We start from the raw sequence: 17,930 nt of genomic DNA on the forward strand, positions 1-17,930 counted from the left end.
GAAACACCATACGAAGCAGTCAGGCCAATGTCTTGTTGATATCCGAAACTTAGAACCTCTAACAGAACGATTATTTCCTGTACGCCTACCAGTATTACACAACTACCATTTGCAGCTCATTGCAGTCTGACACTTATTCACTGTACCCCTTCCTTTTTCCAGACTGTCTAGAAAGTTATGCAAAAAGTTTCATCCCTTAGAAAACACAAGTCTTTGCCGTACGATCAAAAGAAAAATGTCCACATAGTAGTAACCAACATCGTTCTGGCGTTCCTAAAAAAACACTGCATTGCTTAGTAGCAAATAATCACGGTAGCGCAAACCGACTATGCTACGTTTCACAATTATTATTATTACTTGAAAGTGATTATTAATAAAGTACAAAAAGTAAACTCGTTGAATTGTTCTGAAATGCAAGTAAATTTCAATTTAGTTTCATCGATTCCGGTCGCATGCAAATGCTCGACACCTTATAGGTCAAATCGCTAATCAGCCAGTCAAAATACTCGGTGATGCCAACGTGTTCAAATTACCAAAACGGAGGAGATTTGCCGGTGTTCCAGCTCGATATTTTACCTCTGGTTTTGATGGGAAGATGGCACGTTGTTGTTGTTTTTTTGAAATCAAAACATTAGTTGTTTTCGATGATAAACTGACCATTTGAAGACTATTTTTACGATGATAACAGCTCATTGTCGAATCGAAGCTTTAAACATTCACTGTCTTACATCGTCATGTCCCAGTGTTACCGATGGTTAGACCATGGAGGTGGTTAGACATAGACAAACTACATAACGATAATGCTGTTTGTAAACCAACAAGCTTTGTAGATTGAATAAACATCTAGGGGGTTTACATTTTCGTTTACTCAAACTGTGATTGACAGGAATTTTGCATACATTAGCCACCATTTTAAACTCGTGATTTTCACTGGTCGCGGCACGTTTCGACCGAAAATAACAACATTTATACATCAAAAGCCCATCAGACGAGTGTAATAGCTGCGGTTCCGTAGCTCTTTGGTGCGACCTACAATCGAATTTCGCCCTCACAATTTCATTTGGACGTCTTTTTTTTAATTTTGTTGTTTTACGTCGAACATAGAGCTACGGGATCTATCACCGTTTAAAAACAGAAATCTGGCAAACGTAAATTAAATCGCTTTTGCTTTCGATTACGATGGTGTGACGTACCTTTATTGTGATTTGATCGCTGGATGAATAACATACAAACCTTTGTTTGCAATTTGTGTTTATAAATAAGCAATAATTTGTGATATTTTCAAATAATTACCGCGGAAACCAAGCAAATTTCGAGAAAACGGCAGCCATTGACATCCCACACTCCCTAGCGCAGAATAAATGTAATCTCGTTTGGCGGTCATGTGATGCAGTGGTGGAAGAATAAAACTCACTCTTCCCGTTATTCTAATTGTTCCAAGAAAGCAATCACATACAGTATTTATAATTGTATGATTTTTGTTTAATAATAGAAACTAGTTGCATAAACGCAATTTATCTACTGATTTCGATCACGTGGTACAAAATGATAGGTCTCGCGTCATTTGCTATAAACTCTGGAATACAAAATGGCGTCTTTCGTCTTGTTATTTTTCTGCGACTCGGTGTACGGTAAATAAAGTCAATTTTTTATGACCACCGTCATCATTTCACAGCGCAAATAGGTTCTGGTCATTGTTTGGAAGTAAATAAACATAGTGAGTACTTTCGAAGGTCTTAAAATGTGATTTTCGCGACGACCAAATTTGGCATGTGGATTTTAACCGGTATTCAGTCGCACAAGGCCCCATAGCCCTATGGGCCGGCCAGAGTCAGTCACGTAAATAATGCGGTCGGCAACATAGGGTTATGATTCCACAGCTAACGAGTGTAATCGCTAGCGTACATATTCATGCCCCCGTGGATATGTATTTGGAACCACAGCTTGATCTCCAAACATCGTACATGGCATATTTCACGGAGCTCCCGCCACGATGTTAACTGCTTGGTTCGGATTAGCATACTAATACGGTGGCCATATTGACCCTTATTTATAGTATCGGTTCCCTTTAACCCATGAATATTAATGCCCGGAGACGTGAAACCATGGCATGTCATATTTGCTATGTTTAATTTTTCACAAAATTTGTGAGAGTTTGTGCGAGCAAAATGTTTCAAATAGGAGTTTGCGATGGGAATGACGATGCAATTCATTCAATAAAATGTCGCCGCCATATTGAATTTTGACCCCACATTTTACAGCGCCCTCTCACAGCAAAATGGGACGTTTGAGGGAACTCGGAAAAGGCCCGGTAAATTCACAGGAACACTTATGAATATACTCTGCGAAACTAATAGACCTAATAGTTTGTAACTATTGTCGGAAGGTGTGTTATAGCAATACAAAAGTTCAATAGGTCACTTTCATCAAATATCTATTAGATTGATATACAGTTCCAAAACACACAGATTACCTTCTGCTATGGGTTGTGCGTCAAAGTATGTCATTTCCTGTCGTCATATAACCCAGCCGATTTATACAAGACTGTTATATGGAAATGTTTTATTCTGTTTATTGCTATTGGTCACTCGACAGAAACTTGGACCTAGTATATCTTCCTTTTAAAATATATTTTGGGCCATTTTTGATAATATATATATATATCAGTAATTTTAATGAAAATGAAGTATAATAATATTCTTAGTGAAACTGACACCTGTTGTTCAGTATGATGGATACCCACGATTGGATACAAGAGCATAGAAGTTTAATATTAAAATTGTTATTTATAAAAAAACATGAAACCATCAAAAGTGGCCTTATAAACAGCCATTTAATTCATAGTGGGGTGAGCGAAGTAAGCCGGTGCTTATTTATTACTGTTGACAAGTTTGACGACCAAGTTTGCCATTCACCTTGACCAGTTCCATATAAAAAAAGCTCCAGCCAATATCGGATTTTTCTACTTGTTCTAAGAAAATTGGAAATTAATGTTGTGACATGTGACAAATGTCTAACTGCCTTGGGTAATAAGATCGGCTTAATTCTATATGCTATGTGTGCCTCGCTCATTTGTGTTGACATATAAACACCGTTGAAGTTTACCGAACATCGGATATTCTGCACATTTCACGCTTCTTCGGCAATTGCGTATTTCTTCGTAAAACGGATCCGAACATTTTTAAAACAACTGGAGATGCATTCAGGATATTTTGACCTTTGCAGCTGTGTTAGATTTTAAAGAATCAACTAAAATTTAGGCGAGTTACAAGAAACTGAATGTCTTACAATATACCTCAAATAGTATTTGAATATATAATGAGCAACTTTGAAACGATATTTTTCGCTGTTGCGGATTTGCGGATTTTTTTTTTTCGAGAAGGGCATATCGCAGCGTGAAAAGTGAACCAAAAGATTGACATTGAGGGCGCTTTTAAAAACCAAAATTTTGCTAAAATGGTCGAACATCAGAAATATCGATTCGACGTGAAAATGGGGGTCAAACAACACCGCATACCTGTATACTTCAATTATGAGATTCGGTATGGTCTAACTTTTTTTAAAAAATAAGAAGAACGCTGCACTGACTGATCATGATTGACTAGTAAATCTGTTAACAGTTTTCAACAAACATACTGCCGGATTAGGGAGAGAAACTGCACAATTGACATACAAAAGTGTTAGTTACGGCAACAGAAGTCATGGTTCAAATAATAGAGGCTAGGTAAATAGTTTTTACTAGATACACTGTCGTAAAGTATAACTTGTAAACAGTCGTGACGTCAAAGGTTATGCCACGCATTTGGGGTTTCTGAACAGTTGCTAACCAAGTTGTATGTCGCCTCAGTAGTATTGTTACGATACTAAACATGAAAGAAAATGAAATAACAAGGACGTACTTATACATGTGTGCTATATACCATAAATATCAAAGCGTGAAAAATACGGAAATAACTTTGTGACCAACATTCCGTCACAAACATCGATCGATATAATGGCGAAAATTATCAGAAATAGCTAGCCATCAGATGACCGCCAAGGCACACGAAGACGCGAAAGCGTTTTTCATATATTTAATATTAAACTTTACAATAATTGTATACAATGAACAAGTAAAAGTGCAGTCTTGTTGCAAAACATTAAAACTCGTAACTCTCAAAGGTATTTATATCGCGACAAAGCACGTGTTCAGTAACACACAGTAACGCATATGTTGCAATACAATGAAAGTGTTCCAATATTATAAAATCAAACCTGATATGATATACAGTTACCTACCGAATCGATACAGTAACAAATACATCATTAACTTTACTTAATTCAGTACAATTATATATTATATTCAAATACATGATAAACGGACTTCCCGTATAACTATTTCTTACTTTACACCCCTATGTAGTTTTTTTCAGCACCAGTCTCCTTCTATTCGTAGTACAATCAAACTCGTTCTACCTTGAATAAATTCGCAAATTATTCATTCTATGTTGTGGGGGCAATTGCTGGAGTTCTTATCTAAATTTGGGTATTATTAATGTGAATCGCTTTGTTAAACACGAGCCTCGGTGGCATTGGCTTGTAAATATTTTTTAACATGAATATTAAGTGCTTTACTATTTTTGGCTAGTGGTTAGACACTAGATGAAAACATCCTAAGAATTTAAAACGGAAATGTTGTCATACAAATGAATAAATCGAAATACTCTAAAGTAACCTCGTCAAGTTTAAGTAGTAATGTTTGAACATCTGATGTCAAAAAATATAAACATATCCATATTTAAAATAAAATTCCTTATTGGTGATCATTAATTTACTAATTCAGTGATCAGAACGACGAGCAGTTAAAACGTAAGAGAGTCATTTAGAAAAAAAAATCAAATACAAAATACCGAAGTAAGTAAAATATAACGTCTTATACAATACTTGTAGGTTGTTAACGTCGCAGACATGACACTAATGACCATGTGAAGTGAGTATATACCTCAAATATACTATTTTTTCCAAGCGATATGTTATCTTCTAAACAATATACGCTTAGCATACTGTTGATTAAATCATTATAATATTTTTGTATATGACATACTAGTATAAGTAATGACATAGATTTTGAATTATTCTATTCCTTGCCCTGTCTCGAAGGTTTCTAGGCTCCATGATTTATAAAAAAAATAAGCAGGAGTGTTAAAGTTCTCACAACATAATGCCATAATTCGCAGTACAATAATATATATAATTCCACATCAATTGTGAGTTTAAATTGTGTGTGCAAATTTAACGTTGAAATAGCACCTAATGGCATAAATGTCCAAAATGGGAAATCACACATATCCACCACATATTTATTTATCCTGCCACCAAGCAGCAGCTTTAATTCTACTGCTACGAAATTCGAAGACAAGTTTCTTGATATCATTCTTTTCTTTAAGTTGGTCCCTTCTCAGATGTTCACGAGTCAAAGGGTCTTCCTTTCTTAATGATAAGTGTGATTCCAAGGCATGCCGCTCATACACTTTTCCACTAGGTGTTCGCACTGGGTCAACGAACATCTCCCCTGTAAGTGGACACACTAGCTCCGGTGGTGGAGGCTCTGAATCTGCAGGGGTGTTGCCTAGTAATGCCTGTGTAAATGAATACAATACATATACATTCTATAAAGATTTAACGATTGTAAAATTATGTATTCTATTAGGTATAAGTGTGAAAATGATCGTACTTACTCATTGACACGCCAACATCTTTATTTTGATGACAATTTTAAAAATCTACGTGACACTAATTGTATGTATATACAGAATTAAAAAAAACTCATTCTTTGAGATTACCACCTAATGCGCGTATACATGTTCTATTGTGTAATCTTTTAGTAATTCTATTTCATAGTTTTTGTGCATGCTCTTACGTTCTACCTACACATTTAACCATTTACATCTACTTATATCTGGTTCACACGTAACATTTACGCCGTTGTAGCACCGGACGGAGTTATTTTTACTGTGTGACCAGTTTACGCCGGTGTAAAAATGGCGGATTTTACACCGGTATCACGGGGAAAATCTTCTCCTCTGGGGTTATCCAATACGTGTCAGAGGAAATTTTCGTCTGGTCTCTATATCTCGTCTGCTCGAGGTACGGGATCGGGAAAGTCACTTAAACCTTACAGTCAAATAGACACACACAACGAAATACGTTTTCAACTCTCGTCTTTAGTCGGTCAGTCGAGTGCTCTATAAGACACAGCGCCCTGGGGAAAAGTCCCCAAGACTATCGCAAGGCTGACCCAAGACTGCGTCTCTCATGGTGTTCTCGCCAAGACCAACTAAAAAAAAAACTTTATTCACTTTCAAAACCTTAACCAATTACAAAGCAGTTAAATGACTCTAAGGCGTGGCCTTCACACATTCAACTTACACATAGCCAATCAAACTAAGTACTGGACACGTCATATCTTTTGATTAATCGTTCACTATATTACTAACTGAGAATACCAACTGTCAGAAATAGCGGCCCGGATGGCAACGGTTATATCGTAATTAGTTCCAAATCACTGAGTCAAGTTCCGTCCAGGACCCCGCATGAGCCTAAATGATGACAGATCTAACACAGCCATTCACTAATAATCAGCTAAATAAGTCGGACAACAGATACGCGAAAACAAATTCATGACACCGGCGTAAACTGTTTGACAGTCCGCGCTGTGAACACGCACATCGGCATAAACACTGACACAAACACCCTCTATTGGGAATTCGTGTCTAAGTCCATAGCAACAACATGACGACGAGTGATACACGTACCATTTTGGTTAGTGGAACGAGTAGTCTCGGAAATAATTGCTACTGATTTCTATTTGGCAAGAGTATTTTTAGATTGATACACGCAGCCTCCCGCGATAGCCAGGTTTACAGGATTATTGCACAAAAAGACCCGCAGAACAGTGCCATCGAAAAGTAAAATCTTTGAAGTCAAAATTCAAGGAAGTAATTGACAATCATAACTGTAGGGTACAATTATGTTCAAACACGGATAAAACTACAGAGGGCGTGCTACACAGCCCTAATATAAAATTAGGCCGGCGTAATACACCGTTGTTAAGCCAATGCGAACACTGATGTTCTCACAGTCCCTACAACAGTGTATTTCTAATCTGTGTGAACCAGGTATCTATCGATAAATAGCCGTTATTTTTTAAAATTACTTAGAACAACGATTACCAAATATTATCTATTATATATCATATTTATCGGTACGAGCAGCGTTTATTTACTACCGTAGTGTCAGGACACTGCTATCTGTATTTATCTGCCGATCGTACATATACTTGTATCCATCTGTAGACGACCACTACTTTAAACACATATACAAAAGTTTGTAGAAACGTTAACAAATACACTAAATAAGTATTCAGTATATTTATTTAAAATATATGGGTGTATAGTGATAAGTATATGGTCAGCGTAACTCATCAACCAAGTATAGGGAAAGTATACAAGTTGGAGCGGGTATAAATGGAAGAAGAATAAATTACCTGCTTGTGATGCTGTAGAGATTTACTTGCATGTGTTTTAGTATATTCTTTGGCTTTACGATAATATGTTGTTTGGTTTGTAATATATTCTTCAGCTGTGATACTGAAATAACAGAAGAAATAAAACATGAAAGTCATAACAAAATAAAGTGTGAAATTGTGTAATAATTGTGTAATGCAAAGTTTCATCATATGTTTTTACATCATTATGCTGTATTATTTTGACATTTATTATTAATATTTATTATTATTATTAGGTATTTAATATTTGTTTTGCATTGATGACAATTGTTTTTATGTGAAATATATGTTCACCATAGAGGAAAAATACATCTCAAGATCCAGTTGATTGTACAGAGTATTGGGTTTTATATTGGGGAGGCTGGAGAAAATGGTAAGACAACCAACCATTTCTTCACACTAATATGAATATGTATTCTTTGTCTGGAATACCTAAATAAAGTTCTAACATGCAACCCTATTTGGAATCTTGCCTTATAGTACACGTTCAACACAACTAGCATAAAAATTATAAATTTAGAAAGAAAGGGACAGTACAAATTGAAAAATTAGTCTTCATCGAACAAATACCCCGATTTGGTGAGAGACGTCCGTTTCCCATGCGATTCAATGAATCTGCTGATTATCTAAGCTGCTGAAAATTCGATTCAACATAAATGCTCGGCAATGTTTGGCTGATTGCTATAAAATTCTGACCCAGAATACCGTAATGGTTGCATTTGGTATACGGCACATATACTTCAAACACTAAATGCTACAAACAAAATATAGTGAAATATCCCAAAATACATTTATTTTCTGAACCTAAACACTTCACTAAACCATGTAAATTATTTAAGGTTTTTACATCCCGAAAACGGCAAAAAAACATTACATATTTAGATAACTTGCCTGTCCAATGGATCGTCGGGTTCCGGGGTGATCAGCAACCCAAAGACGCATAACATAATTTTACTGAATGTTGTGCGGGATGTATAGTCTCTATCAAATATACTATGACATATACGACCAGCAGCATTAATGTTACAATGGTATATCTGGGTAGTCAAGGATGTATTTAAAATGATGAACAAATATATGGTAACATTGTATTCGACTGACTTGAAATACCTGGCTTACAGACATATCGGGGTCCAATGAATAATATTCCACGACAAACTTAATGAAATAAATAAATACGCTGTCGCACAATACTGGCAATGTACAACGACGCCGGAAAAATATAAATATTGATTACCGATATTACCCGCAAATAAACTTGTTATCATAAGTGCAACTGCACAGCACGGATTTAAGGGACGAGCGTAAGTCTGGCGGCCGCAATCTGCTACAGCAAAATGCACACGACGCATACTCGTTGTTGTTGTTGTTGTTCTGGAGTACGTATAATATTTGATCATGAGGGAATTACTGTCGAAAGTAAATATTTAAGTACTAAGTGAATTCAAATTTACATTAGAGAATGGAATCGCCACAGAACGTCCCAAAGTAAACAAGACGTCCTTTCGCGGACTCCATTCTAACTAGTTTCGCTGTAAATATACATGTTGAAAATGCAGAGAAAAGAATATTATTTTTAGATTTAAAGTTCCCCTATTTATGCAGTGAAAAGAAACACAGGGTCAAAAGATCATGATTGGTATGAATTTAACACAATGCCGTAACCAAAACTATAGGACATGACGTATAACAGCTGCTTTTGTAATAAATATATATATATAGTGATATGTAAACACAAAAAGAACTATCGAATCTGGGATGGACCGACATACAGTACCATACGATTATTATTTTTAAACTATATCAAAGGATACGGGAGTAAGAAACCTAACTTTAGGTGGTGCTAATGGATAGTTTTCTGGAAATTCAACATATAGTGAGAACACACCGCCTTCATATGGAGTATCCAATGGTCCAACAAGTAGTATACGCCACAGTGCAACACTTGGATGATAAGAAGAAATAACGAATAATCTGCATATTTTCAAAATTAATCATAACATTGTATTTTACATAAAAATGCTTTCAGCAAGATTTTTTGTTTAGGGTGAACAAACGGATAACAGACAGATGGATAGATAGGCATGATATACTGACTTAATTTCACACGGGAAGATGTGCACGTGTGGATGTGGCTGTTTATGGTACGCCGATATTTCACGAAGTATCCTCTTCAGTCTACCAGTTGACTTATCAGCAGACAGGCCACCTTGATTTAGGTCACAGGCGACTTTGTTTAGAATTCTACAAAAAGATAAATATAAACAACGCAAAGTTATTATTGCCTAGTATGGCAATAAAGTTTAAGTTATAATATAACACAAATAATCAAATCACAATGCAAAACATCCAGCACATTACTTACGTATGAGTTGATGACACTCGCTCGTTAAGATCGCCGGGTACGCAATAAGCTGGCTGTTTATCATACTCGAAGTAGGTATATCTCTCGTAATTATCTATGTCATTCTGTAATAATATAATGATAGTAACTTTATGAAGTGTTAAAGTTTGTTAAAAACAGAATCACGCTTCAGTTTATTAATTCATGTATCACTGTACAATTTAGATAACATGTTAGTAATAACATTTCGGCAGAATAAATGAGTATACAGATTGCACAAATTGCAAAATAATTGACCAAAAAATCATTAAATATAATAGTCGAAAGGTATCACAGCCAAATATACTAACATTTCCACAAATTTTCTTGAGTGATAATTACTCATACCTGTGTTGTCACGCTATATTTTCTCGTGATATCTTTTCTAGCACTGAGGGACAAAACTGTTTCCATTTCGAATAGTTTCAGTCCATCTTTCTCTGTTTCGGGAAAAAAGCAGCATCCACCTACAGTACGGTAAATACATATTTCAGGTGTTCAAGAGAGTCTAATCGAAAATGATAATTAATATGAAAATTATTTTGTTAACATGTATAGATTTATGACAAATAATTATAAAAAAATCAGCTATACGGGTAGTGTGCAGTTTCAATCGATTTATATTGATGTAAAAATAGAGTTTTATTTGAAGTTTAATTTAAACAAGCAGCCTGTCGGCTGAGATAGCTCCGCTGTTAGCAATGCACATTTCAATTAAGTACTGAAGATATTATTAAAAAATGAACATTATGTATAGTATCAAAGCCATCAGACTTGTGGTTTTTAAGAATAAGATGAAAATATCACTTTTTATCAATAATGACAAAAATATTCATCAAAATTAGAGAATCAAAGATACTATCACGAAATGAACAAATCTGAGAGAGGTCCACATGTAGTACCTACCTAGAATATATATGTAATATCAAAGCAATCGGTCTTGCCGTTTTTTCACAAAAAGTCAGATATATCACTTTTTACCAAAAATTACAAAAATATTCATTAAAATTGAAGAATTGAAGATATCATCACGAAATGAATAAATCTGAGAGAGGTCCACATATAGTACCTATATGTAATATCAAAGTAATCGGGCTTAGAAGTCGACAATATCACTTTTTACCAAAAATGACAAAAATATTCACCAAAAATAGAGAATTTGAGATTTTGACATGCAATGAACAAATCTGAGAAAGAACCTTTCAAGGTACATTGTGTACTTGCATATCAAATTTGAAAACATTCTGACTTGCGGTTTAGAAGAAGTTGAAATTGTAAAGTTGACAACGACGACGACGGACGACGACGACGGACAATCAGTAATATGAACAGCTCATTGGAACTAAAAAAATGCAACAAAGAAAAGAAGCAGCAGCATACAAATAAACACACACAGACCAATCCCGAATATATTTATGCTACACACATAGGAGTCAAAAGTCGTACCTGAAATTTTGGAAAGACATTGCAAACGTTTGTTGTTGCTCCCTACCAAGACTGAGTCAAGGCACACATCAGATGCCTGTGAATAAAGAGGTTTTATTTTTTTGATTTTTTTGGAATTACAGTGTTCACAGATAGTAAGACTCGCAGTACAAAACATTACATTTACCTGCAAAGCATTTGCTGTTGTAAGAATGCTTGTTCTTGATGAGCAGTCACATCCATCAGTGAGGCACAATATTCTCCTACGAAAGAATGAGGAGGTGATTCTTCAATATCAGGTTATTAAACGTTTCTTGTATGATTAATTTAAAGGCTCAACAAATATAACAACGCACTCAACATTACTCAACATTTCATAAATAATAAGAAACGCCCTAGCAATATGAAGTCTTTTTATTGAAATTATCATGGGAGATGTGTATGTTTAAAAATCTTATTTTGTATACAATGATGTTTACTTTTTGCATGCTGGATACTTTTTACTTATTACTTCCAGTTGCGACAAAGCATTATTAATAGCATCATACATGGCAGTTCCACCTCCACTGTGCAAGTATGCCACTTCATTCTAGTAAGATAAAACAAATAAATTATTCAAAGATATATAATCGCAACCATGTAACTGACTACAATCCGGCACGTATTTTTAATGTACAGAATCGCACATAGCATGCTAAGAGGAAAACTTGTAATCACAATTGATCTTCATTTACTAAATACAAATATTTCTTCAAATCTCGATTACTAAACATTCAAAACACCCTAACAATTTGATGCCAAATCGAGAATCAAAATTGGTTTAGCTAAAGGTGACAAGTGTAATATGAATGGCTATATTGATTTTTTAACATTACTGTATACGATATATAGTTGTGTAATGCCTGCTGTGAAACTACAATGACAATGTGTGTCTATTGGTTATTTCGAATCACTGATGTATAGGTAGCATTGTTATGTAATCAATCCGTGCATATCAGGGAAGTAGCGTCTGAGTAGCATGTCCAAAACAATACAACTGCTGGTTAGCTAGTTCAAATCAGTTTAAATTATCAACCAAAGAATAAATAGGTATGATAAAAATACGATGAGCGACACTGTTAATGCTCGACTTGTTAATGGTGATGTGAACCTACTTTCTTTTTATGAAATGTTCTCATATATACTGATTGTAAAAACCATTGTTGAGATATGTTTATTCATAAACACATCAAATGGTACGGGTATGTCGTGGTTATTATTTATAACTATATTATTTATATCTATAAACATGCATTTTTGTGAAAACGATAACAAGAGCTTTTATTAAATAATATCCCAGATGTTCTGTTTACTTTAATCCAAACTAAGCGGATAAAACAAACGGAGACAGCTGGGGTAAGTAAATAATATCCTATACTAGAATTTCTCCTGCAGCTAGTTAGGCATTTAAACAATTAAAAATGACAGTCTAGGTCTGTTTTTTCAACTATATTTGTAACGTGTTTACTATGATGTATCATTGTGGAGAGGGCAGAACGTACTCAAGGAAAAAATAGTGTAATCACATTTTCACAAAAAATATTTAAGGACAATATTGATTAATATTGCTAAAATGCAATTTTGCAGACTTAATACGCTAAACGAGGGCGCAGTAAACTAGCAAAATAACTGAAATTCCGAGAATTCGATTATCAACTATTCGGTCAAAAGTCATCATAGATACGGTTACAGGTATACAAAACCGAGAAAAACAAAATGACCACCAGTCGTTCATTTTTAATATAGACATCAATAGCCAAAATTGTTTGATGACACGTTCAAAATATTATTTTCATTATATTTCAGCATCAAAATGGCCCCACGTGGTCAATAATATTAAATCCCAAAATCACTTTACGTGAATCTGTGATTTTGTGATACATATAACTAAACTGATCAAGATATGTCCGAGAAATGACTCCGAACAAATGCACCGGCACGCACGCACGCACGGGAACCTAAATTGCTTGTCACCATTTCGGACTTCTTTCAACAAAACTATACCAAATTAACTAGGATGCGACTCACCTTGAAACTTTCAAAAGCCTCAGTACACGTATCCATAACGTGCACTGTATTGTTGAAAGTAGTCAGGCCAATAACATGTTTAAAGTTATATGCCATACTTCTGTCCGCAAATGCACAGAAGAACTGTTTAATTGCATCAAGCTGTGTCATTGAGCCACTGTAACACAAACATAATACAACGCTAAAGCTTACACAATTATTATTCAAAGTTGTGTTTATTGAAAACTATTTAGTACGGGTGATTTAGTACGATTACTTAATACTCAATTAATAATAATACTTAATTGTCTTAATATGTACACGATACAGTTAGAAATATAATTGCAATTTTTTTGTAAATTACATACTTCAAACACCGACTGTCCATAGATCCACTGATATCAAATAACACCTACATAACATAAACAAGGGCATAATTAAAACAATAAATACAAGATATTTAACTTAATGTGAGCATAGATTTGAATTAAAAATATGAATGCTGCCCAAAATGAATTGTTGTATTTTGGTAATTAAAATGACAATATAGAATAAATATGGTAAAAAGTGTGACCGACAACGGTCATGTTTATAAGTACACACTTGGAATATCAAGAGTGTTCATATGGACATTTCTGCTTAAAACACTTTTTTAATTCTGTATTAAACGTTCGCGGTTCGGCCATTCTGTGCATGTTATGAATGTCTGTTATCAGTTAGCACAAGTGCTAAATCAATAGAATAAACATCGAATGTCAATATTAGCCAAGATGTTAAAATGGATTAAGTACTTGCAAATCGAATTCTGCATAGGTATTCCTCTAACCACTTTCCATGCTTTAATGTTTATTTATTTTAAGTAAAATAGGATAGTATTATAATCCTAATCCTCCTTCGAAAAGTTGTAAGCAGACATTTTTCGTCAGTAACTACTTTACTAAGAGCTCTCTCATCGTGGGTTATACACACTCAACATTCATCAAGTTGTATTTTACTGAAAATATTTCTGAAGTGTACGTACTGTCTTATTATTGTTGGGAATACAGATTGGCATTGCTTATTTTGGACACTTTTCCTGCGTTCCGTATTTCGTAGTTAAAGAATGCAAGTGAATTTGCAAAAGTCATCAAAACTGCCAAGCATCAATCCAGACCCGTTACACTAAATGATGCTCAGCTGTCTAGTTCAAAACAAAGTAATTAGTTTGATTGGATGTGTATGGAATAAAACGTGTTGTCAATGCATTCTAATGAATTGAGATTAATATTTTCAAAGAAGTATATCTTTGAAAAAAAAAATTATGAAACTAATTTGTTTACTTACAACAATAGCTTCTGTAGGATTTCTGCTAAACTGTCCATCTTTAGACTTAACAAGAGAACATTTCGTTTGAGAAAATTGGTAATCTTTTAACCTTTGATACAAGATAAAAGATATAATATAAATTATATAAATTGTTTTACATAATATATATATATATATATGCACTTGGAGAGTATGTTTTATTACCTATATGCTAAATCATCTGGGAATACATTTTCACTTCTCATTTCTATTGGATTGTGAATAATCACTTGAACTGGTCCAGATGCTTTACATGTAGCAGTGTATGCAACCAAAAGACCTGAAACCATAATATAAGGCATATATGCTATTATATTGAATATCTAGGTTGGTGGTAGATGTTAGACAAGTACAGCATATTTCAATGTATATGGAATTCAAATTAACTGGCACTTGGGGATTATACGAGTTGCTAATCATACCTTTCTCATTCATAGACAGACAGGGCCGTAATACATCTGTGTCCTTCAATCGTAATGGTGGATAGACCATCAAAAACTCATACTCAGGTATGCGTGCTTCCAATACATCTACACTCTCAGTTTTGATATTAATACATCTAATCAACATACAACAAAATTGGAATAAACATGTAATGCAGTTTACAAAATTCAATTTGCTGCCAAAATCCTGTTTGAAATGTCACAGCCCATTGTAATTTTTTTTCTGCTTACTCTGGTTTATATTTTGGTGGAATCTTCCAAATATAACAGCTTTTTCTTGAGTATGGCAGGCACATCAACAATCGTTCCAGGGAAGTATCCGGGATTAGAGCATCTGCTAAGGACGGGTCGAATAAAACGCCCACAACCAGCTCACAATCTATAAATACACGTTCAATATTTCAAGTTTATTTATAAATCAGTATTTTGTTGAACGATTAGAAATAGACGATCTATTTCACATAATTAAACATGGTACGTAAATAAAGCGACTGTTATTAAATGAATGGCACATAAATCTGCCAAATACATAAATAAAATCCCAGGCTCAATGTTAAACGCCCATGAAGTAAAATGTACATTTTTTCTATATGTTTCATTTTCATGCTGCATTTAAAATATGCAAAATTAACGATTTACATCTATCCTATACAAAACAATATAGTAAGCTATAGTACTGTTTACTTGTGAGCTCGTTACTTAATTCTTTGAATCAACATTTGGTCTTCCTATACCCCCATTGTTTTATAATTACATATTTGTTACACGTTTATTTTTTTATCGAGCTAGTGGTCGAAATACAATTGTTACAAATAAAAAAATGAAATATGTTTACAAAATGAATATCATAAAAACCCACCTCAAACATCAATGCAATTGAACAGGCAGTTTTTAAAAAGGCGTTGAAAATGGCATTTCTGTTTCACAAAATATTCACTAAAATAGAGACTTATCATCAGAAAATGAACATATTCAAATAAGATTGCCGAAGTATCTATTTAAATATCAACATAGTTAAGCAGCTAGTTTGGCAATGTTTTGTAATCAATGTCATTTGGTTGTAGTTGTATTGTGTTTGTGTTTGTGTTCTAGAACTTGTATGTCACTTTCGATTGTTTGGTCTATTATGTTATTTGTTTATGACATCAAAGGTAATAAAGTAATTTACCTTCGATTTTTTTCCTCGCCAACCGCCTTTCACATGTATACTCCTGCCCTTCACGCCCAACTATTTTCACTGGTTCAGCAAGTCTTTCATATGTTAGATGGCAAACCAAATCCACATACTTAAAGTCGTCAACATCAGCCTCATAGTTCTGCAAGGATTTTTATAATTTTTACAAATATCTCATCTTGCAATATTCTTTGTTTCGGGGTGCACATAATACAGATTTGAAACTTCATTACCTTCGAATTTTCAAGTATGTATGCCCAGCATGCAGGTGAATACTCAAAAACACGTTCATTTTCAATTATCCCAGTGTTTGCAACCATTCCAAATCCTGTAGACAAACGCAAAGAAATAAATGCATTTCATGATGAAGAGAGCAATGGTTTGGGTAAAAAGGGTCACAAAAGGAATTTGCGTTATTCGAACTCATTTCTTATTGTGGATCATCTGTATTCATTAGTGTATCAAATTAATGAATGTAATTTAGAATACGGAAAGGTAAATACGTATAGAAGTTTAAACATGTTTATGTAGCATTCGAATGGTTGGTTGGTTTGCTGATATTATTGAACCATTAATTGTCTAGACCACTTTCATGAACGTGGTTCAAGTACGGCAAGTAAACACCTCAAGTAAGGGACGTGTATTTGAGGGGAATGGCGGATGTGTAGATGTATTGAAAAGGTTGTTGTGGATGGCGAGAGGCGGATGGCGAGAGGCGGAATATATATATTCAATATTCACCGATGTGTCTTCTTGGCAGAATCTTTCGGAAAATGAAATACATTCCTTCCAATAATGCAACCTAGTAATACAAGTACAGATATATTGTATAGTTTATCGTTGTCGACATTGTCGGTAATGGGAATTAGAGCCGCAGCTGTCATTTATATCTGAAAAGACACAGTTGCACTTAAATAAACAAGCTCATCATGCAAATCTAGATAATAATCTGAAAATAATATGTTTTCTCAATATGTAAGTGTTTGAAACATTTCTTTTATAAATAGGAAAGTAAATTTCGCTAAAAAATCCAATCGTTTTTTTTTTATTTGGTGAAAGCTGCTAGAATACAATAAATAGAAAATATAAGTAGGTAATCGTCGCCATTAGTAATTATTTAATATAACAAGACGAAGTATCCTTTCTAAATGATGGATATGAATAGAGTAAGGATAAAAAATTAGAATACATGAATAGAACGACTAAAATAAAAGCATACGCGCGACAAATAGTAATCATCGGAGATGACGCAAACTATTTATTCATTTCGTTAACTTCTAGAATTCAAAGTCTGAAAATAACTCATTCTTCTAATCGTTGCCGCTAACAAAACTTACCCCTGAAATGAACATATTCGCTAGTATTATTATTACATCGTAACCATGGGTTGTTTGAGTTAAATCATTGACGAGACATTTGGTAATCCATAACAACTGTGTTTATTTTCTAAACTCAATGGAAAACCAAATTCAAATAGCAAGATATCAATACGCAAGCATTATTATAACTCCAATCGATATTTCCATATATCATTCCGCCAATGACAAATCACAATCACTATTTACGTCG

At 34.2% G+C, this 17,930-nt stretch overlaps 1 protein-coding gene across 1 annotated transcript in view; it reads right to left on the reverse strand.

Moving 5' to 3' along the window:
- Positions 1 to 4,059: 4,059 nt before the first annotated feature.
- Positions 4,060 to 17,930, reverse strand: part of LOC102801018 (uncharacterized) — a 29,815-nt gene continuing 15,944 nt past the window's right edge. The window contains exons 8-26 of the mRNA XM_006822838.3: positions 17,103 to 17,163; positions 16,595 to 16,689; positions 16,356 to 16,503; positions 15,419 to 15,566; positions 15,167 to 15,303; positions 14,910 to 15,024; positions 14,724 to 14,814; positions 13,769 to 13,812; positions 13,422 to 13,578; positions 11,834 to 11,943; positions 11,542 to 11,617; positions 11,376 to 11,451; positions 10,278 to 10,396; positions 9,912 to 10,015; positions 9,644 to 9,790; positions 9,361 to 9,490; positions 8,438 to 8,583; positions 7,526 to 7,628; positions 4,060 to 5,618 (exon numbers count right to left, since the gene is read on the reverse strand). Coding sequence (XP_006822901.1) covers positions 5,340 to 5,618; positions 7,526 to 7,628; positions 8,438 to 8,583; positions 9,361 to 9,490; positions 9,644 to 9,790; positions 9,912 to 10,015; positions 10,278 to 10,396; positions 11,376 to 11,451; positions 11,542 to 11,617; positions 11,834 to 11,943; positions 13,422 to 13,578; positions 13,769 to 13,812; positions 14,724 to 14,814; positions 14,910 to 15,024; positions 15,167 to 15,303; positions 15,419 to 15,566; positions 16,356 to 16,503; positions 16,595 to 16,689; positions 17,103 to 17,163 — 2,286 coding nt within the window. The 3' untranslated portion in view covers positions 4,060 to 5,339. The remainder of the gene's footprint in view (positions 5,619 to 7,525; positions 7,629 to 8,437; positions 8,584 to 9,360; positions 9,491 to 9,643; positions 9,791 to 9,911; positions 10,016 to 10,277; positions 10,397 to 11,375; positions 11,452 to 11,541; positions 11,618 to 11,833; positions 11,944 to 13,421; positions 13,579 to 13,768; positions 13,813 to 14,723; positions 14,815 to 14,909; positions 15,025 to 15,166; positions 15,304 to 15,418; positions 15,567 to 16,355; positions 16,504 to 16,594; positions 16,690 to 17,102; positions 17,164 to 17,930) is intronic.

The sequence above is a fragment of the Saccoglossus kowalevskii genome, chromosome 2 (genome assembly GCF_978046115.1).
Source record: "Saccoglossus kowalevskii chromosome 2, keSacKowa6.1, whole genome shotgun sequence".
Lineage (NCBI taxonomy): Eukaryota > Metazoa > Hemichordata > Enteropneusta > Harrimaniidae > Saccoglossus > Saccoglossus kowalevskii.